The sequence below is a fragment of the Saccopteryx bilineata genome, chromosome 3 (assembly GCF_036850765.1).
Source record: "Saccopteryx bilineata isolate mSacBil1 chromosome 3, mSacBil1_pri_phased_curated, whole genome shotgun sequence".
In the NCBI taxonomy this organism is placed as follows: domain Eukaryota; kingdom Metazoa; phylum Chordata; class Mammalia; order Chiroptera; family Emballonuridae; genus Saccopteryx; species Saccopteryx bilineata.
The window spans coordinates 79,572,395-79,599,114 of NC_089492.1; the positions used below are offsets into that span (position 1 = coordinate 79,572,395).

The 26,720-nt window shown below is 43.6% G+C and overlaps 1 protein-coding gene across 1 annotated transcript; it reads left to right on the top strand.

Moving 5' to 3' along the window:
* Positions 1 to 2: 2 nt before the first annotated feature.
* On the top strand, positions 3 to 26,720 carry LOC136329783 (carbonic anhydrase 13). Its single transcript, XM_066266421.1, has 7 exons — positions 3 to 129; positions 4,525 to 4,722; positions 9,889 to 10,007; positions 13,010 to 13,105; positions 14,516 to 14,578; positions 15,512 to 15,667; positions 25,778 to 26,720. Exons 1-7 carry the CDS (start codon positions 93 to 95, stop codon positions 25,895 to 25,897), a joined length of 789 nt encoding a protein of 262 aa, XP_066122518.1. The 5' UTR covers positions 3 to 92; the 3' UTR covers positions 25,898 to 26,720.

Here is a 26,720-nt window from a genome sequence, read left to right on the forward strand (position 1 = left end):
CCCCTGGCGCCGGCCGAGCGCCCGCGAACTCTGGGCCCCAAGCGCGCCCCGCCCCGCCTTGTGCTCCCGCAGTCCCTCCTGCCCTCGGGACAATGTCGCTGCTCAGCTGGGGGTACGCCGAGCACAACGGTGAGCACCCCGCGAACGATGGTGGGGGGACCCGGGGGATGGGGGAGTCTCAGCTAAGCGCACCCGGCGCCAGGACACTTGGTCCCCTGCCCTGGGCCGTCGGGACCGCGTGCGGGGGCCGCCCTTGGGGTGTCGGTACAGAGTTGACAGCCAGTGTCGCCCAGACCTCAGACTTCACGTCCGTGTCCGGGTACTGTCCTCGGAAACAGCGGGGAGGGTGGAAGGACTTCCCCTGGTGACAGCACTCCTCGGTTAAAGGCGGTGTGAGGACACAGTTCAATGACTCGAGGACAACTTCCCTTGCAGTCTTGTAAGCTCATTATTCACTCCAACGAAACAAATCATGGAAACTATCGGGAAATATAGTTAAGAAATTGGATTGGCTTGAATTCCAGCTCTGAAAACTCAGGTCGCCTTCCTGGCAACCCAAAGACTGAGGGTTTCTCGGTGACAGTGACGCTTGCCGCCGCCCTCCGCCCCTGCACCGCCCAGACCCGCCTTAGGCTCTCTCTGAGGGTGAAGGTGGAGCTCAGGCTCCTTCCCCAGCCTCACCCCTCCTCCCACCCGCCCTCTGCAGAGGCTAGCATCAGCAAAGGGTTATTAAAATTAAAACGTGGGCCAAGTGCATTTACTGATGGGAGCTACAATGATGTGATGAGTACTTTTCTTCTTGTCTATTCTGAACTATCAAAAGTAAGCCTTTTTCTTATTTTTTACATTGAACTGAACTTACTCTTTCAAATACTGATTATTTCCACTGATTGCAAAGTGACACCAAGAAAGCCTGATAGTGAATCACTCAGAATTGGGCCTGTGAATAATAATAATGATGATAATTTTTGGATTAACATGTCTATCATCAAACAATAGAGTATAGTCAAATTGTATAGAAAGTTTACTTTTACAATGGAACAGAAAAGTTTCACTTTCACTGTAGCCTTTTGAAGTTATGGTTAACTTGCCAAGGGGTGGGGGAGTCATCTGGTAAAATTTAGGTGTTGGTCAAATAAGTTTGTAAATAATGATATATATGTTTGCTCTCTTATAGTTTGCATTGGATGTAGGGGACAGGCTGTAAGCAGGCAGGATTCTTGTAGCCTAAAGCTTAGTTTTAAGACTAAGCCTTTCCACCCTTTTTGATGTGGGGTGGTGCACTCTCATGAGGAATCCCATTATGCCTCAGATAAGTGACTTTGTTTCAAAGGCTTCCTTGTTTGTATATTGAATTAAAGGTTTTGATTTCTATACTATAAAGTGGGGCAGACCCAGGAGCTTGCTCTCTCTCTCTCTCTCTCTCTCTCTGTTCCTGAGATTAGCATTAGAGAGGAGAGCAGAGGAAGGCCACATGGAGGAGGCCAGGGAAAGGCAGCCAAGATGGTGGAGTGCTGAAAGAGAAGCCAGTTAGTGCAGAGTTTGTGCAGAGAGGAGATGAGGAACAGAGGTGAATAAGGCTGGTGAGGTAGAAACTTTGATTCTAGGAAACCCAGATAAGTCAGTGGCTTTGTGAGCACTGAATGAGTGGGATTTGGAGCTCAGTGTGTGTTTTTACTTGCCCGCCAGGTGCAAGCTAGGATTAGAGGTGATGGCTCACCAGTTTTTGGTTCCGTTGTTTCATTACCGTCTGTCCGAATCTAATGCAAACCTGCATGGGCCAGGTGGCTGTGATGGTGGCCGTGGCTACTGGCCATACATTAGGACTTTAAAAATGAATTATTTGGGTGAGTTTCTTTTAATGGAGGCTCTAATTATAATTTTACCTTTTGCTAATTACCAATTTATATTAAAGGGGAAAAAACCCACAAAATCAATTTCTTCTTATTTCCCTTTTCTACTGGCATAATTTTTATTGTTGTTAAATTAACAATTACCGTGTGCTGATAGTACCCGAACTATGGTTAGGAAGAATGGTATTTTTGATCAGTGAGTACTGATCACTCTCTAACGTATTAGAAAACATTGATGCTGTCTTCAGAATTTTTAAAAAAATCCTTCTTTGGAAAGCCATCAGCAAGGAGTGATTTTATAGGGCCGTTCCCTGCTCTAGAAGCAACAGCTCTCTGAGGGCGACACCTGTAAGTACCTGCGAAAATGATGCATCCCTCCTGGTGGTTCTGTTGTTTTCTGCTTCAGATGTCAAAGGCCATGAATGAATGAGCATCTGACATGAGGCATCAAAGAGGGAACCACCTTCATAAACACCTTACAGTTTCTTCCGCTAGCTTTCAGTCAAGGCACTGGCTTAGATTAGAGACTGTGATAATCCCTAAAAACTACCTATCACTATGGATATGTAGAAGTTCCTGAACCAATGGGTGAAACACCATATGTCTCTCTTTAAGAATCATGTTCAAATGGGTTTAAAGGTGGAGGTTTTGAAAAATTTAAAAGAGGGGTTGGTTCTTAAGAGGCAAGGAAATGAGCCTACCCTCACAGTTAATATTTAATAATGAGTATCTCAAAAATGGTTCTGGTTATAAAGAACTGTAAATAAGAGAGTAAAGTAATTAGGAGAAGACAGAAACTGTACTGATTGGAAAAAGTCCACATGTTGTGGTATCGCATGGCATATTTGACACCTCATTCTCTTTAGGTTGAGTCATCCTTGGTGGCCATGAAATAGAAAACTTTTTATGTAAAAAAGTACTTAATAAATTAGAAAATGCAATACTTTTTCTATAGTAAGTTGTAAGCAAGAACTTTTGATCTTCTGGTTGCCTTGAAGTCCAAAGCATTAGATTCACGAGAGAACAACTTCTGAGGTGTGTGTGTGTCTGTATTTTCACGCCATGACATTTTGTACGTGAAGCTTACATGAAGGAAGACGTTTATGTTTTCTTTTTTGGCCAAAATGCGGAGCCATCGTGGTCATGAGGTTTAGAGGTGAGAGCTGTTGCTAATTGTGGCATATTTGCATACCTTGAAATTTCACTTTAAAGCTTATCTTTTAAAAATACTTGTGTTGTTTGTTACCAAAGTTTAGTTTGTTGTCATACTGTGTGATTTTTGTAAGACAGATCTGAGTTTTGGAGAAAGCTGCTTGGGGAGCTAGGGAAGAGCTTAGGCAGTGGCTCTGAGCTCTCCTCAGCTGGTGGTGGCTGTGTAGTGGCAGGAACAGTGGAGGAGATGCTCACCTCTGACCTGTGAGAGACTAGGGGCTGTCGATGGCTGTCATGCTTCCTTGGAACCTCCACTTTGCTATTAGTTTTCAGAGGCAGAACTCGAACTGAGTCTCCCCGAGAAATGCAGAGACTACACAGGGAATTGCCGGCTTATTGGTGCTCATCAATTTACCAAATTGGTGACTGATTTGGGAACTTGATGCAGGTTTGGCCTTTTTGATTAGAGGATCAGGATAATTGTCCCTTGCTTTGGAATTTAAATGTAGCATGGGCAAAATAACCACAGAAATATAGAAAGAGAGAAATAAATTGTCACCTGACTCCACCACAGATAATCCACCACACTACATTTCCAGCCATTAGATTAGGATTATCCCGTGTGAGAATTTACATAGTACCTGTTGCACATCACAGGTCTTTGAGTGAGGCCTGGGTGATATCCAAAGATGCCAGTAAGTGATGAAAGGAAGAAGAAGGTGTTCTTAAAAATGACACCCTTTGTGTGCTGCAAGCTTACCCAAATCTGTGATTCTTGCCGTCGTAAACTTGATGAGCTCTGCAGTTACCACAGTTCATTCTCGGAGCTGAGACTGAATCTCATTGTTCTTGGGAATGAACTGTGCTATTGTTTTTAGTTTGGTAGAATGGTACCATTGGAAAGTACCTTATACTATGTACATGCTCTTTTGCCTTCAAGGATTTGTTTAACTCTGAAAATGAATGAAGGAAAACTAGGGAGTTTCCATACCTGTGATAAGAGATACTGGTCTCATAAAAGCAACAGCTCACAATTAGATGTGAAGGTGCTGAGGATGTATCTTATTTTATTTTATTTATTTATTTTTTGTGACAGAGACAGAGAGAGTCAGAGAGAGGGACAGTTAGGGACAGACAGGAAGGGAGAGAGATAAGAAGCATCAATTCTTCATTGCATCACTTTAGTTGTTCATTGATTGCTTTCTCATATGTGCTGTGACTATGGGTTACAGCAGACTGAGTGACTCCTTGCTCAAGCCAGCGACCTTGGGCTCAAGCTTCTGAGCTTTGCTCAAACCAGATGAGCCCGCGCTCAAGCTGGCTACCTCGGGGTTTCGAACCTGGGTCCTCGGCATCCCAGTCAGATGCTTTATCACTGCGCCACCGCCTGGTCAGGCTGTAGACCTTATTTTATCACTCTGTTCTCCCTTCAATTTCAACCACAGCGCATGCACTCGCCAAGTGTTTGTTGAATGAAATCACTTGTCTAATCCTTGCCTTTTGATCTTGTGTGTTCAAGGTCCTGGTCACTGGAATGAATTTTTCCCGATTGCTGATGGGGATCAGCAATCCCCAATTGAGATCAAAACCAAGGAAGTGAAGTATGATTCTTCCCTCCAACCTCTTCTTATCAAGTATGACGCAAGCTCAGCGAAAATCATCAGCAACAGCGGCCATTCCTTCAACGTTGACTTTGATGACACGGAGGACAGATCAGGTTGACTATTTGGGGAACTGGGAGTAATGAAGGGCTTGAGTGATTGAATAGTATTTTATTTTCTTTTATATTTGAAACACCTACACATAGTATGTCACTATTAGTACTTTGTAGGGACCTATAGTAACTCTGTTTGATTAGTTCATAGGACAGTGTCTATCACATTGTCATAAATAATGGACCAACCAGATAAAACTTTAGTATCATGTATATATAACAAATTAACTAAATGAAGTAAAAAAAGAGTATTTCCTTAAAATTTAATTCATCTTTAAGCACAGCTATGGCCCAAGTAATAGATGGTATCAAGTTTAAAAGTAAAAGGAGAGAGAAGATTAGAGAGAATCATATTTTAAAGCTTTTGACAAACTATTTTTGCTGTTAGTCTAATATTAAGATAAGGCTGTACTTGCTCTATTAATAATAAATATAGTTAAACTTAAAAAAGCTTTAGTTGGAAAAACCTTTTCACTTACTCATGTAAGATCAGCTTTGGTTTATTAATAATTTCCTGTTTATATAATGCTATATTGTTAACAAAAATTATAAGCCCTTAAAATTTCTTCCAATGCTTATTGTCAAATTTGTAAAAGTGATTTATATTATTCAGAACATTGTCAAAAGTGCACAAAAAAATTAATATGTGATATTTTCAACTTCTGGGGGGAGAACAGGCCTCGCTTTTCATATATGTTCAGTTGTCTTTTCTTCACACCCTCAGTTCTGTGAATCTGAGTTTATAGAGATGGTCGATGTAATGGGTACCTAGATATGGTCATGCAGTTAATTCAAGGCTCCCAAATACAAAGTTTACACCACCCACAATTGTAGTTGAATACCATTTATAATATCTCAAATGCAGAAAAAATAGGAATAACTGTGAGCACACTCCTAGTTCTAGAATAGGAGGTGATTACACTCACTAGTCCTAGCAAACGCTCTTTGGTGATTCCCAGGTCACTTCAGTCCCCCTGTACTTAAGTCAGTATACTTATTGGTCAGGCACTATCCTAGATCCTGAGGACACAAAGGAGCAAGATGGATCTACCTGAAAGGAATTGTATGCTAGTGGGAGAGACAATAATTGCGTGAAGAGACAAATACTTTGATTTTTACATTAATCCTTTTATGATTGTTCTGCTGACCTTGCTTATTGTTCAAGGCAGCTGACAATCATGCAGTTTCAGAAAGTGAGTAGGGTTGGCAAATTGCTAACAATGTTAACAGTCAAATGCAATAGAGTGACATAGGTTTCTCATTTCACAACATTGTTGAACTTTGCAGCATATTGCAAATAATAAAGACTCTTTTGCTAAGATATGACATGCTCCCCAAACTTTGATGGCATTTCCCTCTGGTTTCTTAACCTCTGAAGACCTCCTATATGTGTGCACTATTTGGAATAGATGGTTAAAAAGTTCTGAATGAAATGGTCAATAGACTCTATATGAATGCCAAGTGCGATATTAAAAAAAAAAGATCACTTGTTATCAGACTCAAGATGGAGACACTTGAAAATATTCATTCATTCTCATTATAAATAATTTTGCCACCACTATTGATTTTATATCATGGTTTAACTGTTTTGTTACAGACTATCTCAAAGTCGGTGCTAAATTCACCTGGATGTTTTTTGGGGTTTTTTAGGTTTTCTTTTGTATTTTTCTGAAGTTGGAAACGGGGAAGCAGTCAGACAGACTCCCGCATGCACCCGACTGGGATCCACCCAGCATGCCCACAAGGGGGCGATGCTCTGCCCATATGGAGCATCGCTCTGTTGCAACCAGAGCCATTCTAGCGCCTGAGGCAGAGGCCATGGAGCGCCTGGGCCAACTTTGCTTCAATGGAGCCTTGGCTGCAGGAGGGGAAGAGAGAGACAGAGAGGAAGGAGAGGGGGAGGGGTGGAGAAGCAGATGGGCGCTTCTCCTGTGTGCCCTGGCCAGGAATCGAACCCGGGACTCTTGCACGCCAGGCCGACACTCTACCACTGAACCAACTGACCAGGGCTTCACCTGGATGTTTTGATTCGCTTTCCCCACCCAGGTTGTAGCCCTGCTCCGAGAGGGTAGTCTTCACATTAGAAATTTGCTGGTCATGGTCACAGGTTGGGTGTCTTCAAGGAAACACTCAAATGTTGAGTCCAGATATGTGAAGTGTAAGGCAAGCTCAGCCACTTAACCAAGTGGAGCTGTGCTAATCTGAGTTAAAACTCCAGATTCAGCCCTAGCTGGTTGTCTCAGGGTAGTGTGTCCTGGGATTGATTCCCAGCATGTGAAAGTCCTGGGTTCAAATCCCGGTCAGGGCACACATGAGAAGTAACCATCTGCTTCTCCACTCCTTCCCCTTCTTTCTCTCTCTCTCTTCCTTTTCGCAGTCATGGCTCAAACAGTTTGAACAAGTTGGCCCTGGGTGCTGAGGATAGCTCAGTGGCCTCTGCCTCAGGTGCTAAAATAGCTTGGTTGCTGTACAATGGAGGAATGGCCCCAAGTGAGCAGAGCATCACCCCCTAGTGGGCTTTGCTGGGTAGATCCTGGTCATGGCATATGCGGGAGTCTGTCTCTGACTCCCAGTCTCTCACTTAATGAAAGAAGGAAAGAGAGAAAGAAGGGAGGGAGGGAGGGAGGGAGGAAGGGAGGGAGGGAGGGAGGAAGGGAGGGAGAGAGGGAGGGAGGGAGGAAAGGACCCTACCCTGACTATGTGTATTTTTCAGTATCATAGTCTTTGTCCCGAGCCAGCTCATTTGCCTCTTCTCCCAAAGTCCACTCCATGCTGATTCCTCGAGGCCCCCGATCTGCATTCTACCTGTGACAGGATGACATCCTGGCTGGGTTCAGGTCTTGTGGTGCCACAGAAAAGAGAACACCAGACAATGAGGGTGTTGATTTACCTGATGGCCATTGCAGCCATGCTGTTTGCCGTCACTTAGGGATGCATGCATTTCAAGTTCATTTGTCTGTGAAACATCTTAGAGAGGGTTTAAAGCCAAGTCAAACATTTCCTTTGTGCCTTCATCAACTATCTGTCCAGCATTTCCTCAGTGACAGCTCCCATGTGCAGAGATGGGGACATCAAAGGCCCAAGCAGAGTCTCTGCCCCAGGGACATTGTCAGGGAAAGGAGAACCAGAGACATCACTGTCTGTGACAGAGAAGCAGAGATTGGCCTTACAGTAAGCTATAAGAGATACTCTCTCCTCTTTGATTTTTCAGAGGGCTCTGAAAATAGCTGTCTCCATTCCCTGTAGAGAAATTGGATCTAAAGGAATCTGAAGGACTCCTCCACCATTCAACCTTCCAAACATTTCATTACATGCACTCCCCAATTTTTTTCTTGGTCAGGTTTGAGAATTGTAGAGGTGAAGGGGCATCCGGTCCCATCTCCTAACTAAAAACAGAGAAACACACACAAATATGGACAAGAAAGCTGAAGCCCACAAAGACTTGAGTGCATTTTGGAAGGTCACATTATTTAGTAGCTGAGTGGGGACTATTTCCAAGTCTGCTGATCCAACCACTGCCTCAGCTCTTAACCCCCAATGTCCAGCTTTAGCTCAGGAAGAAACACGTCCACTAGTGCTGGTCAGTACACACAGCAGTCTGGGTCTTTCCTCTCCTACAGCACATCTTAAAGGGGTGTGACATGGACAAATACATTATCTTTTCCTTTTATTTCTTGCTGTTTGTAGAAAACTACATAGGAAACTTCTTAACACCTTTCCTTTTTTGTGTAAGGTGGGTCGTTCTTGACAAAGTATGTCACTATATATGTAATTAGGTATATATAAAATATCTAGCCTGACCAGGCGTTAGCGCAGTGGATAAAGCATTGGACTGGGATGCCGAGGACACAGGTTCGAGACCCCGAGGTTGCCAGCTTGAGCGCGGGCTCATCTGGTTTGAACAAAAAAGCTCACCAGCTTGGACCCAAGGTCGCTGGCTCGAGCAAGGGGTTACTTGGTCTGCTGAAGGCCCGCGGTCAAGGCACATGTGGGAGAGCAATCAATGAACAATTAAGGTGTCGCAATGCGCAACGAAAAACTAATAATTGATGCTTCTCATCTCTCTCCGTTCCTGTCTGTCCCTGTCTATCCCTCTCTCTGACTCTCTCTCTGTCTCTGTAAAAAAAAAAATCTAAAGAGGAGGGTGATTGAAATCAAACTATTGTTAAAGCTGCATCTCACCCATCAACACTTCACGCTATTGAGTGCTGATGGGCAATTAGTTCGGCTACTCATGCGTGTGGTGAGTTCAGCGTCCAGGGATTCCCGATCCTCCTATGTCCTGCCCAATAGAGATTATTGGCAGGAGACACCTTAGGACTATATATTCTATTAAGAAGCTTTTCTATCTGTTTGAGATGTGATTCAATTGCCATAGTTTTAGAGATCATATTTCTTGAGACAAAGTACAAAAATATACTCTGCCCAAGTGGCAACATATGGTGGGTCTTTTAAAAAAAGAGTTAAGTCTGTCCTGTATGTCATATTTCTCTAAGAGGATAGAATTCTAGCACTTTGCCCATTTTTGTAGAAGTAACAACAATCACGTGGCAACCGTAGTGGACAAGTCCAGCATGTGACCTGTGCACCGAGCAGGGATGAGGGCTTTTCATCCAGTTTCTCTTCTGTTTCCACCACAGCGTTAGGAGGAAGTGGCGTGATTCGCTTGAGGTTACAGACATGAACTCTGGAGCTTCAAGATTAGAGAGATTGTGCAAGGTCACCTTTAGTGAAGCGAGCGACTGTGAGCCCAGATCTTCCGAAGCTGAAGCTTCTTCTCTGACCATCTTCCAGGCAGCTCCATGGAGTTCAGGACAGACCTCTGCACACCACGCCTTCCTTCACAGAGCCTGACATCCTCCAGGACATAGGGAGATTCCTTCCCTGGAGTGACCTGACTTCCACTTTCTAACCAGAGTGTCTGCTGTGACTTCCCACGTTTTCCATACCAATCCGTAGCGTGGGCTCTCTCACCTTTTAAAATGTTTGCTCTCACTCCCCATACACCCAAAACTTGGATCCTGTTAGCAAACTCAGCCCATTTGTGGAACATTCCTCAGAGAACATGGATGCATTGAGCAATTCAGGGAGGTATTGTGGACCAGGGCATCACACAGAAACACTTTTTTTAATCACTAACTATTTAAAATGTGTTGATGTTTTTTTCAGTTCTGTGTGGGGGTCCACTCACTGGCAAGTACAGGTTGCGACAGTTTCACCTGCACTGGGGGTGTGCCGATGACCACGGCTCCGAGCACGTGGTGGACGGAGTCAGGTACGCTGCCGAGGTGAGCCATCCATGACGCTTCCTGACACTTCATGACTCACAGCTGTCCTCTCTGGTGGGAGGTGAGGGACATGGGGATGATTTCCCTGACCCCAAATAGGTTCTGAGCCTATTAGGTACCTCAGTCCATGAAATTGCTTTATTCCATCAGTATAAGAGTTTATCTGTTTAAGAGTGGCAGACGGTCCTTCTGAGCCTCAGAGTGACACTGAGAGTTAGGGTGAGGGTGCGCATCGTAAGAGTGAGCAAACTGGACACTTGGGGGGATAGAGTAACTGCTCCAGGAAGCATCGGGTCTGTCTGATACCACGTTACAGGCTCTTTCTACAATGCCTGTCCTGTTTCCCGGGAGGCCAGGGAGAAGGGAGAGAAAGACACATTTGTTTTAAGCCCAGCTGAGTGCATATTTGGTCCAGACACAGATATATGCTACTATCACAGACACTCCACATTACAGAGGTGGCAACGAAGGACAGGGTTTCTCCTGGGGAAGGAACAGATGCAGACTGTCCCAAACTCTGCAGAGCCCCTGCATTCACAGGGACGCAGCGGGACCGCCGTCCTTGTTCTGTTGTTGGTGAAGCGGAACAGTCAGGTATCTCTGACTTCTTTTTCCCTGAGAAGTTACTCCTTCTCTTTACAGTCATGTTCATAAAGAACACTCCACTCTTTCTAATTCTCTCGCAGAAGCACAAAGCATGACATGCTCAATTTTTAATACAGTTAAGTACTGCTGACCCCCAGCTTTACCATGAGATGGAAGTGAATTATCGTATGACTCAGCCAAAATATGTAGTTGATTGTAAAGCTATGACATTCTAAGCATATTCTATGTATCAATAGTACACAGTCTAAAAATACTAAAGTTCAGTAATACTATTATTCAGAATTGTTTTTCTCCATAGGGGAGAATCTTATTTCTATTTTGCAGTGGCTACAATAACTTTTTATTTATTTATTTATTTTTATTTTTTTATGTGCTTTGACCAGGCAAGCCCAGGGTTTTGAACCGGCGACCTCAGAATTCTAGGTCGACGCTTTATCCACTGCGCCACCACAGGTCAGGCCTGACTAAACTTCTTTAGAAAACGTTTTGGGTTTTTTCAAATTTTTTTTATTTATTCATTTTTTGGAGAGGGAGAGACAGAGAGAGAGAAGGGGGGGAGGAGCTGGAAGCATCAACTCCCATATGTTCCTTGACCAGGCAAGGCCAGGGTTTCAAACCGGTGACCTCAGCATTTCCAGGTCGACGCTTTATCCACTGTGCCACCACAGGTCAGGCCTACAATAACTTTTTTTAAATTTTATTTATTCATTGATTTTAGAGAGAAAGGGAGGGAGAGAGACATTGATTTGTTGTCCCACTCATTTATACACTGACTGGTTGATTCTTGTTTGTGCCCTGGTCCTTGTTGGTCAGCAAACATGAGTTTGCTCTTTCTCAGTTCAAACACAAACACTAAAAGAAGCGATGCCAGCTCCCGCTGCTGGGAGGGTGTTGCAGCCGGTTAAGCAAGGTGTGTGGGAGAGAGGGGGACTTGTTTAAAACAGACAAGAGATTTTTCTTGCTCTAGTTTCCCCATGTTTCAAACAATTGGTACTCTTTTGCCAGTAGAAGGATGTCTCTCCTCGGTCACCCATTTGTCTTCTAATCAGTGTGGTTGTGAACCCTGAGGAGTCACTTCCTCTGTTTCTGTGCCTGTGGTGTCATCTCTTACCAAGTGCACCAGTGCGTGGGCATCGGGACATTGGGAACAACGTGAACGTTCCCATCCCCACCCAGCAGACGGGGTGTCACCCCTGCGATCCCAACAGTTTGTGTTACACTCAGTGTCTCCAAGTTTCTTCCTCCCCACCATCTGACACAGTGGTCCCTGTGTCTGTATAACCAGTCTGCCTTCTTTGTTTAAGGGGGTGGGGGTGCTTAAGGTCATTCTTCTTTGTCTAGAAATCCCCCACGTTAGTTGCCCATAAGATACAAAGTTACATGTAAAAGCTGAGCTAAAAACATGTATTATATTTGAGTATGCTAAATTTTCTCCCTAACAGTCAGCTAGAAAGGTGGTTTCTGTGTGAAACCCTTCCCGTTCCCTCCCTGGGGCCAGCAGGGTCACTTGGAGGTCTTATCTGACCTTCTCACAGGGTCCTTGGGCAGCAGGCCGGGTGGTGATCACCGTGCCCGGTGGCTTCCCTCTCTGTTGTCCTTCCCTTAACCAGGAATGAAGACCTTCCAGGAGTGGGTTTCTGCCTTTTTGTGTGTTGCTCTAGTCTGTCCATATGTTCGTACATTTGAGATACTGTGCTGTGTAGGGTGGTGGGACACTTGGGACAGTTTTGTGTTTGGCAGAAGGCCAGCGGCATTCGGGCAGAGTTGGGAGGGAGAGGAAGCGACTTTCTAGGGTTCCGGGGCCTCCACTCCCCCGCCTCCCATCCTCCCCTCCTCAGTAAGAACTTTCCTTTTCATCCTCTGACACCTCTGCTTCCAAGACCCTTAGCCTCGTTTTCCCTATTAAAACGTGCCCTCAGAAAAGGATCTGAAGGTTGTAAGTATGTGCAAATACTGCTTAAAATAGTTACTCTTAAGGAGAATTCGTATATTCAAGCCATAAAAAGCCTTTCAGGACAGTGATGGACATCTGACTGGGTGGCCCCGGGAACCACCGGCACTGTCCTCATGGCAGGATGTCCCTGGGTGCCCACGGGGAGACGCTGCTGCCATCTGGGATCTGACCTCAGGCTGCCATACTGTGGTCCCGAGTTGGGGAGAGGCAGGAGCCCCCAGTCACTTGAACAGTGGCTGGAGGCTGTTGAGGCCCGAGGCTATGACAGCACACTGGGAAGCCCTCCAAGTAGCACTGTGAACAGGAAGGTGTGTAACACATTATGCACCTAAGTGCACAGCCCCAGAACAGCTGTGTAAATGCTTCATCTGCATATTTGTTCTTGAGGATGTTTTTTTTAAAAAAAATAACATTGGAGTTGTGCTGTGTTCCTCCTTGTCAGCTCCACTTCGTCCACTGGAACTCGGACAAATACCCCAGCTTCGTGGAGGCAGCTCACAAGCCCGACGGACTAGCTGTCCTGGGAGTGTTCTTACAGGTGAGAACCCTCTGGTTGCACCCAAAATAACTCATCTGCCATGTTAGGTAGAATTTCAGTCACAGAGAAGACATTCCATCATTTTTTATTGAGAGAGAGAGAGACAGAGGCAGACAGGAAGGAAGGAAGGAAGGAAGGAAGGAAGGAAGGAAGGAAGGAAGGAAGGAAGGAAGGAAGGAAGGAAGAGAGATGAGAAGCATCAACTCATAGTTGCAGCATTTTTAGTTGTTCATTGATTGCTTCTCATTTGTGCTTTGACTGGGGGACTCCAGCCAAGCCAGTGATTCCTTGCTCAAGACAGATGAGCCCACACTCAAGCCGGCAACCCTGGGGTTTCAAACCTGAATCCTCAGCATCCTAGGTTAGCTATCTATCCACTATGCCACTGCCTGGTCAGGCTCCTTCATTTTCTAATAGCAGACTAGTTCTAGGTTTAATGTTCTCCTTTTGGAATGGATATTAGAATTTTAGATGTTTATGGTTCATCTCAGGGTCCAGAACTACCCAGAGAGCTTTGTCTTAGGATCTGTTCTGTGGTCCACTGATCATTTATTGACCAGTAATAATGAATTCAGCAGCAGCTGAAACAACAAGTGAGACCCTGGAGAGACATCTTTATTCTAAGTTCTTTGTGATTGCACAATATTTAGAGATACCGGGCAGAGGGGAGTTGATTTTCCTGGTTCTTGAAGCACTGGTTTGACCACAAAGGTTTGTTGTCCCAAATGCACTGACTATTTTCTGTTGTATTTTTTGTGTTCTATTCACATGCAGTCAGACAGGCACCACTGCGGTCATACCTGCAGGTGGGTGGGGCTACTCCACTCCCACGGGGACCACATTCTTGCAGGGTGTGCACCTTTGTTCTGACACCCACTCTGATGGGGAAAGAGGTGCACATGTTTTTCTGAGGGATTCTGCTCAAGGTGACGTAATGCCTTGATTCAGGACCTCCAGTCATTTTAGCGTGAGCGTGGGAGGTGTTTCTCCTCTTATGTTTTGATGTCACAATAGTCCATTTGGATGGAGGGTCTGAGAATCACACCTGGTTCCGTAGTGTAGGTATGATGGAAGTTTCCTAAGCCAGGTTTGTTTCTAGTTCACCTGCCCGAAACATTCAGAAATCTGAAGAAATAGATTTCTTCAGACCCTAAAACTATTACTGCCAGTTTTAGGGTCAAATTTATAGTTCAGCCAAGGAGCCATGTAATATTATCTTGTTGTTCAGATTCTTCAAGCAGGATAAGGCCAGAGATAAAAGGGAGCTTCATCACAGAACAAGTGCTGTTTGTTTGGGGCTGGCTTAGGGTTTTTTGTTGTTTGTTTTTTTTTAACAAGAATTTCAAAATAGTGACTGAAATGCAGTGATTTGCGGTAGTAACCATTTCTTATGAAATTTCATGTTTTCAGATTGGTGAATTTAATCCCCAACTGCAAAAGATTACTGACATCTTGGACTCTATTAAAGAAAAGGTAAAATTAATTCCCCTTGACTAATGACTAATATATTCCTTGTTTTCCATTGAATTCTCATATTATTTTTTAAAAACATAGACCTGAGTCATAGCATGTATGTTACCTTCTTCGAAGCAGGTTGGAGTATCCTGGACCAACAGAGCAGATGCAGCCATCACCACTTATCTCCTGCAATTTATGAACACATCTTCAATCACCTAAAATAATTGTATAAATCTATTTGTGCATTATTAGCTTCTGTTAATGGAGTTTTATAGAATAAGCTTTTAGCTACAACACATTTACACATTTTTTTTTCTTCTTTTCCAAGCAAGAGGAGGGAAGATAGTGAGACAGATTTTCACATGTGCCCTGACAGGGATCCACCCGGCAACCCTTGTCTGGAGCCTATACTCTGCCCATTCGGGGCCATGCTCGCAACTGAGGTATTTTTAGCACCTGAGTTGGAGGCTCCCAGGGCCATGAACTTGAACCAATTGAGCCATGGCTGCAGTAGGGGAAGAGGGAGAGAGAGAGAGAGAGAGAGAGAGAGAGAGAGAGAGAGAGAGAGAGAAAAGGGGGAAGCGGAGGGGAAGAGAAGCAGATGGTCACTTCTCCTGTGTATCCTGACTTGGCATTGAATCCAGACTTCCACACTCTGAGCCAGTGCTCTACCACTGAGCCAGCCATCCAGGGCACGACAACACATTTTAAAGACTACTTATATGAAAACAAACCTCTGTCCTTCTCAAATAAATCTAAGTGATGCCTGACTTCCTCTCAATTTTTTAGATTGAGGCAGATGCTCCTTTTAAGATGCAAAGGCAAGTACTAAATAATTCCAAGAGTTAATAAATTCCAGTGAAACTGTGTTTTATTGAACATATGTCTTTTGAGGTCTGTGGAAAGCTTTTCCTGTTGTAACATGTGGCACCATCTTTTCTGCCCCAGGGTAAACAAACACGATTCACGAATTTTGACCCATTATCTCTGCTTCCACCATCCTGGGATTACTGGACATATCCAGGGTCTCTCACAGTCCCACCACTTCTGGAGAGTGTCACATGGATCATTCTAAAACAGCCTATAAGTATCAGCTCTGCACAGGTATGGCACTTCCTCCAGGTTGGTCTGAGGTTGGTTTGATTCCTTGAAGGAAACAGGGCTGGGTTATTTTAAGGCCCCCACCCTACTTCCTGCTGAGCTATGAAACCTGTGTTTTCCCCCACTAGTCAGATAAGTGGCTGGACCGGAAGAGATTTCTGTCCCTTTCTTATTTGACCTCCTACTATCTGGTGACTTCTTCCCCACTCCTTAGCAATGCTGCATGCATGGACACTGGTGACTGTGAAGCGCCCCTTGGAAGGCGTCACTGTTTGCTTCTGTTTTCTTTTGTCTGGTCTGAGATAGAAAGGAGTTGGGGTACAGATGGAAAATCAGGAGAGGGGCTGCTCTTAAACAGGTGGCCCTCTGCCTTCTGACCTCAGTCCCTGTGGGTTTCACATTCAAAAAGCGGACAGTGAGACCAGCTGCAGATGTGTGTGCCTGCTGGGTTTATGAAGAGGAAACCTTTATGATCTTTCTGCTTTGGGTGGCAAAGCTTTTGTGGGGCTGCCTGAGGGGCTTCAGGCATTTACTAAGAGGTGGTGTGTGGCCCCTGTGCTTCTCGTGAGGACCTTCCCCTGCCACTTTTCTGATAAACTTGCAGGCTCAAGGGGTCTTCCCCAGCAGCTCTGCTCGGGACTAGGAACCCTGTCAGACAGGTGGATGCTGTGTCCTGAGGTGCTGTGCTGAGTAGGGTTATTTTTTTTTTCTTTTTGAATTACGTGATGCAAAACCTTAGCAAAAGCATAGTCTAATCATTTTGCAGCTAATGAATCACTTCTATTTGGGCTGGCCCACCTGCTTAGCTGATTATTTTCTTCTCCAAATCAAAGGCGAGAACTGATTGACCTTCACCAAGGCCATGTCAGGGAACATTTTCCCAGGCTGTGAGGAGCATGTGCAACTTCTGTTGACCTTGTCTTTAGGACGAAAGCCAAATCATACCCAGGGCACACTTAACTTAATAAAAATTCTACAAAGGTCTGGATAGAAATCTAGAGCATGAGTGACATGAAAATTGAATTGAAAAGTGATTTTTTTTCCAATATGAATAAGGTGTGTTGTGTCATGAGAATAATGACCTGTCACAGAGTCAGTGGCCTTACGAATGGATTTTATTTTCTCCCCTTCAAAGTGTTTACTTTCACAATTCATGGTTAAATTTGAATAGTTAGAGAAAGAATAACAGTTAACACATAACATCAAGGCAATAAAAATAAGGGGTCGTGTTTTTCTCATATTTCAAGAGTGTCTTTATTTCTTAAAGCACTTTTTAAAAATCCACCTGTGATTTGGAAGACAATATATCGGAATATATGTTAGGTCCTTACAATGTCTCACGTTAGCCTAATCAAGAATAACTTTCTGCAAGTTTTGGAATCATGACTGCTTAGCTGTGGATTCACTACTGTATCTTATTTAAGGCTCAGTTAATTAATGTTAATTACTAACTTGGTATTTTTGTACAATACAGAATAAAACTAAGAGCAAAATTTTAGATATTTAGTGTGATTGGTAATTCATTTTGAAGCATTCCCTTACATGTACTGTAGCAGGAACACTTTCAGACATGTTTCCTTATAACCAGAATGAAATGATTATCTGAGCAATAATTTAAATTACTATAATATGACGTTATAGTGATTCTTAAGGCTTAAGAATAAAGCAAAAGGTACTTTAAAAGTCCAATCCTAGTCTCAAACATGAGAAAAACATCAGACAAAGCCCAATTAAGGAACATTCTGCAAATACCTGATCAAAAAGTACTCCTCAAAGCTGTCAATGTCATCAAAAAGTGAGAGAGGTCTGAGAAATTGTCGTTGTTTAATTTTTTTACCTTATTTATTCATTTTTAGAGAGGAGAGAGAGACAGAGAGGGAGAGAGAGACAGAGAGAGAGAAGGGGAGAGGAGCTGGAAGCATCAACTCCCATATGTGCCTTGACCAGGCAAGCCCAGGGTTTTGAACCAGCGACCTCAGCATTTCCAGGTCGATGCTTTATCCACTGCGCCACCACAGGCCAGGCTGAGAAATTGTCAAAATCAAGAAATGCTGCCTGACATGTGGTGGCACATTGGATAAAGCGTCAATCTGGAATACTGAGGTTGCCAGTTTGAAACCCTGGTCTTGCCTGGTCAAGGCACATATGAGAAGCAACTATTAGTTGATGCTTCCTGCTCCTCCCTTCCCAACCTCCATCTCTCTCTCTCTCTCTCCTCTCTCTAAAATCAATAAATAAAATCTTTATTTAAATCAAAAAATGCTAAAGGAGACATGACTGCTAAGTGTAATGTCATGTCTTGTTGGGATCCTGGAGCAGAGAAAGACATTAGGTGAAAACAAAGGGAATCTGAATAACAAATGGACTTCAGTTAAGGATAACATTAGTAATGGCTCACTTATTGTGAAAATGTACCTTACTAATGTAACATGTTAATAATAGAGGAAATTGACTGGGGAAATAGGGGAGCCATTTGTACTATTTCTTTTTCATTATTGATTGATTTTAGAGAGACATTGATTTGTTGTTCTACTTATTTATGCACTCGTTGGTTGATTTATGCCCTGACCGGGGATCGAAACCACAACCTTGGTGTATCAAGACAAAGCTCTAAACAACTAAACTACCCAGCCAGGGCTTTTTGTACTATCTTTGTAATAATTCTGTAGATCTAAACCTGTTGTAAAATAAAAAGTTGATTTAGAAATCCAAACCATGAGAGGGTTGATAAGATGATTCAGTTGCCTTACTCCTTTGTATAAAGTTAGATGAAAATGTCTTGTGTGTGGCACAGACCCTAGGGTTATTGTCCAGAAGATGGTTTTTCATCTTAGTGATGGCAGCTGGAAAACATAGTTCTTATTTATTTTCCGATCCTATTGTAAGTCCTCTTCATAGTACGCTGGTGCCAGTTTTTTTCCAATGCTCTATCTTGCCAAGTCACTGTTTGACCTCAAGGGCAAAGCTGATGGTTTTCATTTTCTTTTTCTTGATTCCAGTCCATTTTTCTCCCCAGAATCATGCACTGAAATGCCTGCTGTCACGCCAGCCTGGGGCACAGTCTGTTTTCTGATACTTTGGGTAACAGATCTGTCATTTTCTTTGGCAGGCTAGCACTTCTAGCCATGTCTCTTTGGATTATCCTAAATTTTCTACACTGGTTTACTCATCTGCTGAAATCCAATGTGCAGGATGGTTGGCTTGAATTCTAGGCTGCTTCTTTTTTTTTCTTTTTAATCCTTATTTTTTGTTATGCTATTACTTGCACACAATAACATTCAGAAATTTCAAGATGTGGTTAATGGCTTTGGTTATCATGTATTACCATGCAATGAATTAACCCACTACCACTACCATCAAGATAGAGAATGAATCCTAGCCAAACAGGTTTCCTCATGCCCCTTGGCACTCTGGTCACCCACAGCCTCAGAACGCCACCACCATGATGGCACTAGAATTTTATTCAGATGGAATCATACAGACATACACTTCTGTGTTTGATTTCTTTTGCTCAGCATTGTTTTAAAGATTCACACACTTTATTTATTTTTGTTACTAAGTAATAGTATTTATATACCACTATGTTTTAAATCTATTTACCAGTTGATGGACATTTGGGTTACTTCTAGTTTGAAGATGTTATGAATGTAACTATCCACATTCAGATGTTAGGAATAATTGACATATACACTTTTCTGTGGATACATTTTCATTTCTGTGGCCATACCTAAGACTGCCGTTGCCAGATCATGTGGTCCACTCATGTTTAATTTCATAAGGTACTGCTATATTGTCTTCTAAAGGGTGTTCTTTTTTCTGTTCTCAGGAGCAATAAGATTTCCAGTTGGTCCACATCCTTGAAAGCACTTACTGTTGTCTATCTTTAACTTTAGCCATTCTAATGGCTTTTTAAAATCTAGTGTGATGTTAATGTGCATTTATCTGATAACTAGTAATGTTGAGCATTTTTTCATATGCTTATTGACTATGTATATATCTTTTGTGAAGTATCTATTCAAAATATTTGCCCATTTAAATTGGGCTGTGTGTCTTTTCATTATTGATTTGCAAGAGTTCTTTGTACAATCTGGATAAAAGCCCTTTTTCAGTACATGTTTTTGCAGAAATTTTCTCATTGTCTGTGATTTGCTTTTTTTTTTTTTTTTACTATATTTTTTGAAGAGGAAAATTTTTTAATTTTTATAAAAGCTATTTTATCAATTTATCTCTTAAGTTTGTGTGAACAAAATCTGTTTATAAAATCTTTGCCTAACTATATGCCACAGAACTATTTTAAGTAATAGCTTAGCTCTTACAGTTAAGTCTTTGATTACTTATGAAAGTTTATGGATGTTGTACCTTATTTCTCTTTCTTTTCCTTATGCTATTCTAATTCCACATATGTTTGACCTTTTAATAGCATCCCTGAAGCTCTATTAAAAATATTTCACTTCTGACTTCAATGTGGATAGTTTCTTTTTGTCTGTATTCAAGTTCACTTGTTCCTTCTTCTGTCATGTCAATGTGACTGTTAAGTTTATCCAGTGAACTTTTTGTCTTAAAAATTATATTTTTAGTTCTAAAAGTTTTTTTTTTTGTATTTTTCTGAAGCTGGAAACGGGGAGGCAGTCAGACAGACTCCCGCATACGCCCAACCAGGATCCACCTGGCACGCCTACCAGGGGGTGATGCTCTGCCCATCTGGGGCGTCGCTTTGTCGCAACCAGAGCCACTCTAGCACCTGGGGCAGAGGCCAAGGAGCCATCCCCAGCGCCTGGGCCATCTTTTGCTCCAATGGAGCCTTGGCTGTGGGAGGGGGAGAGAGAGACAGAGAGGAAGGAAAGGGGGAGGGGTGGAGAAGCAGATGAGTGCCTCTCCTGTGTGCCCTGGCTGTGAATCGAACCCAGGATTTCTGCACGCCAGGCTGATGCTCTACTACTGAGCCAACTGGCCAGGGCCAGTTCTAAAATTTTTATTTGATTCTTTTTTTTTTTTGTATTTTTCTGAAGCTGGAAACAAAGAGAGATAGTCAGACAGACTCCCGCATGCGCCCGACCGGGATCCACCCAGCACGCCCACCAGGGGGTGATGCTCTGCCCCTCTGGGGCATCGCTCTGTCACAACCAGAGCCACTCTAGTGCCTGGGGCAGAGGCCAAGGAGCCATCCCCAGCGCCTGGGCCATCTTTGCTCCAATGGAGCCTTGGCTGCAGGAGGGGAAGAGAGAGACAGAGAGGAAGGAGAGGGGGAGGGGTGGAGAAGCAGATGGGCACTTCTCCTGTGTGCCCTGGCCGGGAATCGAACCCAGGACTTCTGCACGCCAGGCTGACGCTCTACCACTGAGCCAACCGGCCAGGGCCTATTTGATTCTTTTATTATTTCTTTTTCTCTACTGAGGCTTCCCATTGCTCTGCTGAGATTTCTCGTGCACTCAAAAACATGCTTTGTTTAATTTTAATTTTATGTAGCCAATTTAACATTTCTGTAAGTTATAAATCTGGTTCACCTTGGATCTGACTCTGTTGATTTTTTTCTCTGAGAATGTATTTACTTTCTTTTTTTTTTCAGAAACAGAGAGAGAGTCAGAGAGAGGGACAGACAGGGACAGACAGACAGGAATGAAGAGATGAGAAGCATCAATCATTAGTTTTTCGTTGCACATTGCAACACCTTAGTTGTTCATTGATTGCTTTCTCATATGTGCCTTGACTGTGGGCCTTCAGTGGACCAAGTAACCCCTTGCTCAAGCTAGCGACCTTGGGTCCAAGCTAGTGAGCTTTGCTCAAACCAGATGAGCCCGCACTCAAGCTGGCGACCTTGGGGTCTTGAACCTGGGTCCTCCACAACCCAGTTTGACACTCTATCCACTGCACCACCTGGTCAGGCCGTATTTCACTTTATTGATCATTGGTATGTTGAGTAATTTTTAAAATTGTATTCTAGATATTATAAACATTAAGTTGTGGAGATTCTGGGTTCTGTTATTTTTATCTGATGAGTATTGTTGCCAAGGTGGTATTCTTGGCTGGGCTTGAGCTGCAATTTTTTTTTTCTTGTGCTGAAGCTCTGATTTTAGCCGCACATGGTTTGTGAGTATAGAGTTGGAGGATCCCCCTCTCACTCATTTCTGGTAAGACAGGTATCCCCATTACAGATTTCAACTAGCGAGACAAGTCATTGTAGAGCTTTCACCTGTCCTTCCCCTGAGTGTGAATGCCTGCTGCCCCCAAATCCCACTGCTGTGTTCCCTCTCTAATACCTGCAGCTAGTTTTTTTGCTTTATGCCTAGTTTTAGAGTTGTTTTCTACATAAAGGCTGTCTGCAGGGTCTTGGTCCAGCACATCTGGAAGCAAACCTCTAATGTCCTTTTCTAAATAATAATGTTTTGTATTAGTGATAATTAGAGATCTAAGTTTTTTTTTTACTTCTGCGTTTTTAGACTCTGAAATGAGGAAAGAATTCATTCACTTGAACATTAATTTTTACTCAGTAGATAAAACTGTATAAGTAGCTTTGAAATTAAGATTCCAAACTGTAGGAGATAGTGCACGTCAATTCTAGAATTGTTTCATAATTGCTTTTCATGCAAAAGATACAAAGAGGTGTTAAAAGTGGCACTTGTTCTCCAGTAGTTTTTCATCTAAAAGAGCAGATAAAGTAAATGCATAAGAACTGTAACACCGTGTCTGTGTTTGGTACTGGAAGAGAACATAGATATAAGGGAAGTCCAGAAGGGGAAAGACAGTTTTTCCTTGGAGAAATCAGGAGAACACTTCGTGGAAAAGCTGCTCTGTGGGCTGGTCAGAAGGTGATGACTGGTTGGGGAGAGTTAGGAGAGAGTGGAATTTCAAGAAGCAACAGCAGGAAAGGGAGGGGCCGCGAGTATGTGGTGACTGTGTCCCCAAAGTTCTCAAACTTCAGCTGAGGGAGAATGCAGGAACCAGGATTTGTAAGAATCACCCAAAGTCTTCCCATTCAGGTGCTCTGCGACCCCCTGTCACAGAAGTGATTTATCAAAGGAGCTGTGCATGGAAGTGATGGCAGGTCATCTAGAAGGCTGGGATTGGGTAGTGGAGATGCTCAGAAGCTATTCTAACATTTGTTTCGGGGACCTTGGTCGGGTTAGAGATGTTGCTTATTTTAGAGATGTACTTTGAGCTGTTCACACCTGAAGTGATATGATATTTGGAATTTACACCAAAATAATTCAACTGGGCAGGAAGAGAGGTTGAGAAAGAGAATGGATGAGAGTATGGATGACGTTAACTTGGCCACGTGCCGATGGTTGTTGAATCTGATGGTGGGTTCCTGGTGGTTTGTTATTCTACATCTGCATAGGCTTGGAGGTTTCCATAATAAAAAGTAAGTAAAAAGAGATTGGGGGGGAAAAAGGCAAAGAAAAGACAAAAGTTAGAGATGCACTGAGGGCTGTTGTTAGTTCATGGCTTCTTTACCAGATGGCTTATCTACAAGCCTTCCTAGCTTCCCCTGAAGTTTTTCATCTTCAAGTAGGGATGACAAAGTAATATTACTGATAGGGCTGTTTGGGCGATTGAATAAGATAATGTAAAGGGCTTAGCATAATTCTGGGCCCACCATGCTCCATAAGAGAGCTCAATTTTATAACAAGTCAATGTTGGCAGGCAGTGAAATAGGCAAGACATTTGAGCCCCCGAGTGACATAAAATTGTTTGCAAAACATAAGAAAAGAGCAGTTCTGTTTACTGGGGTTACTGGACAAGGAAATAAAATTTTCAGTATTGATAGCAAAACAGATCACACCTACCTGAGCTTCTAAGCTGACCTGGGGAGACCCTGCCAGGAGCCCGGTGGGCGTGGAGTCGCCCTTAGTGACAAAGGGGCAGCTTCTTCTGCCCGAGCAAAGCCAGGACAGTGAGGGGATGAGATGGGGGGAGGGGCACAGATAATGTGTGCACTTGGAGGCCAGAGCAGTGATGGAGGACACCAGAGCCAAGAGAAGCAACTCTGAGCCGGGACACGTGATGTGGGCCCAGTTCACTGGGTGAGTGATTGGGAGGGAGGAGGGCCACAGGAATGGGGAAGGGTTTGATGGGACTTCAGAACAGGTTCAGGAATTTTTAACAACATGAGCAAGCAGGTCAGAGAAGGTTCTAGACTAAGTTCCAGCCCTGAAACCATGAGCTAAGGTCACAGAGGTAGGGAACCATGGTCAGCTTGCAGGGGATGTCAGAAAAGGGGGGGAGAGATTAAAAAATAAAAAAGGTTTTGAGAGAATCTTTCAGTCGTGCTGGTGAGGCTGGTGAGGGTGGGGAGTGCCCTGAGTGAGGACCCAGGACCCTGCTCAGCCACCCACATGGAGCGGCCATTCCAGGCAGGCCTGGGTCACCAGGGTCCACGCAGGGCTGGGGGTCGTCCCTGTGGCCCCAGAGGCTGAATTTTATTAGCATTTGCTGCTTGACTTTTCTAAGAATTACCTGAGTCTCACTTGGCTTCAGCTTGCAAGATCTATCTAATGTAATCTGAGTGAGTGACAGCAAGTTGTGAGTCCTTGTCTTGCCCTTCTCACATCTGCCCTCTCCTAAGAGAGACCTCAAAATGTCACGTGGGGAAAGACATGGCTGCCGGCACAGTACATGACACTGACTACCTCCAAAGTGTGGTTATAAAATGCTGCCCGTTCATGGGAAGAACCCTCCCCACCTCAGCCAGAAATGTCTTAGGTTCACCATAATGGTGGTAACTTGGCTGGTATGTCCTGGTCTGAATTTCCTTGATGCAGCAATTGAGTAACTAACAAAGCTTAGAAAATGCAGGCTCTCAGTCCCAAAATTTCAATGATCTTTCCTCACTCAAAACAGCAAAAGAAACATCCAACACTAACTTACTTAACTGGCAGCATATGTTTGGTGAACATTTTTGAGACAGTAGAATTAGTCAAGGAACTAATTTTACTAGCTTCATTTTACTGCTGTAGACCTATGCTAAGTCTTAAAAAAAAGAATATTCTACCACCAAAGGATTGTTAATTAACTTTTAAAACATGCTTATAATACAAAACTTTTCAGCAATTAAAAATAGTGACAATGATTTATATTTATTGACATGCAAAGATGTCCAGGATATATACAGGGTGGAGCAAAAGTAGGTTTACAGTTGTTCGTATGGAAAATAATACAATGGTTAATAAATAATAATACTAGAATAAACTGTTTCAGGTACTCACACTGTAACCCTACTTTTGCCCCATCCTGTATATTAAAAAAAATTAAGTTTCCAAAGAGCATTCAGGTTCAGCTCATTTTTGTAATAAAACATCTCAAGTGTGTGTGTGTGCATTTATACATAGAAAAATACCCCACCATGTTGACAGTGTTGCATCTTCTGATGTGGCGGCTATTTTCTTCTTGATGCTTTGACATTGCTTGAAGTTTGGAAGATAGGTAGGCTTTTTTGTGATGAGAAAAATTAAGCCCTTTTGGTAAGAAATATGCATGTCACTTAATTGCATGTAAGCATTATCAGAGGTTGAAGGGCCTTGGGCTTTTCCCATAGATAATTGTTCACAAAGCACAAGTAAGTGACAACAAGCAACATTTTGTCATTAAAGGGAAACAATACTGCAGAGATCAGGGTGCTGCAGGAGGAACATGGTTCCCGTGAAAATCGGCCGTGTGATGTCGGGGAGGTATTGCATATGTTCAGTGTGATTCCAAAAGCTGGAGGTGAACTCACCCATGGCTGCACTTCACACTGGAACCAAAGTCAGGGTTTCCCCAGTGTGGCGGATCTGGGCCTGGAACCTCACCTGGAAAGCCTGTACCCCGTTCCACTGTCCCATTCTGCCTTTGAGGTGACACTCTCTGATTCCTGGAAATGTACTCTTTAAACCACACTCCAAATGTTGTTTCCTCACGACTTTGCTCTTCCCATACAGAATGCTGGGAGTATTTGAAGGCTTAGGTATCTATAGAAGGGTGAGAATTTAGGAAAAGAGTTGCTTTATTCGGTCTTACCCATAACTTAGGAAATATTCATTGCAATGTTTTCGTTCCTGGCAGAGGAAAGGTTATATGGTTCCCAGCTTTGCTGGTTCCAGTGTGGGGTGACACTGAGTCTTCTCTTCCCTCCCACAGCTGGCCACCTGCCGCACCCTCCTATGCACGGCCCAGGGCGAAGCCGCTGCCTTCCTGCTGAGCAATCACCGTCCCCCGCAGCCTCTGAAGGGCCGGCAAGTGAGGGCCTCATTCCACTGAGAGCCATTGTCCCTGGAAAGAAAAGAGAACCAAGCAGGACCCAAACATCCCTCCTGACGGTTCTTTCCTCAAGTTCTAGAGTGTGGGTACCATCTTGCTGTCATCCTCTGCAGCACCCAGAAAACCGAGTCCCTTCAATCACGTGGATCTGACTCCCCAGTCTCAGATGTGCACTTCTGGGCCTTCAAGCCGGAAACACCATGCCCCACGTCAAAACCCACAAAATACGTCTGCCTGCCCCTGAGGGAAAACGTAGCTGGCAGTGCCAGCCTCAGAACGTATGGTACATTTCTTGCTGGCATAGAGACCAAATTGGTCACATCTTTCTGTGATGTTTGGTGAAGTACTTATATCCAATTCTAGAATAACAGAATTGTGATGCCTTTTTTCTACACGAGCAATCCTGTGTAAGGTCTCGAGGTTGTTCCAGTTCATAAGGAGTTGGCGATGTTTCCAGTTTTAAAGTGAATTTTGGTTTTGATTGTGTCACAGATTTGTGATACCTTTGATAAAATGAACACTATCAGAGTTGGTGGGGATGAAAGGAGGGTATATATACTTACTGTGTCTATTCTGCACAGTTTCGGTGAGGATTCCTCAGCATATAAATGGCTATTTGAACCTTAATGAGTTGTGCCATGTAGCACATTCACTGGTCATGTTGTTAACAAGCTGGTTCCTGATGGATCAGCTGCAGTGCTGGCCAGCTCAGGGCGTTGAGGTCCTTTGAAATGAATAAACAGCTCACAAGGCATGGCGAGACGGGGCTGCCGAGGCCCAGAGAAGCGTGGCCCACACAGTCCTGTGTGTCTCATTCTTCTTC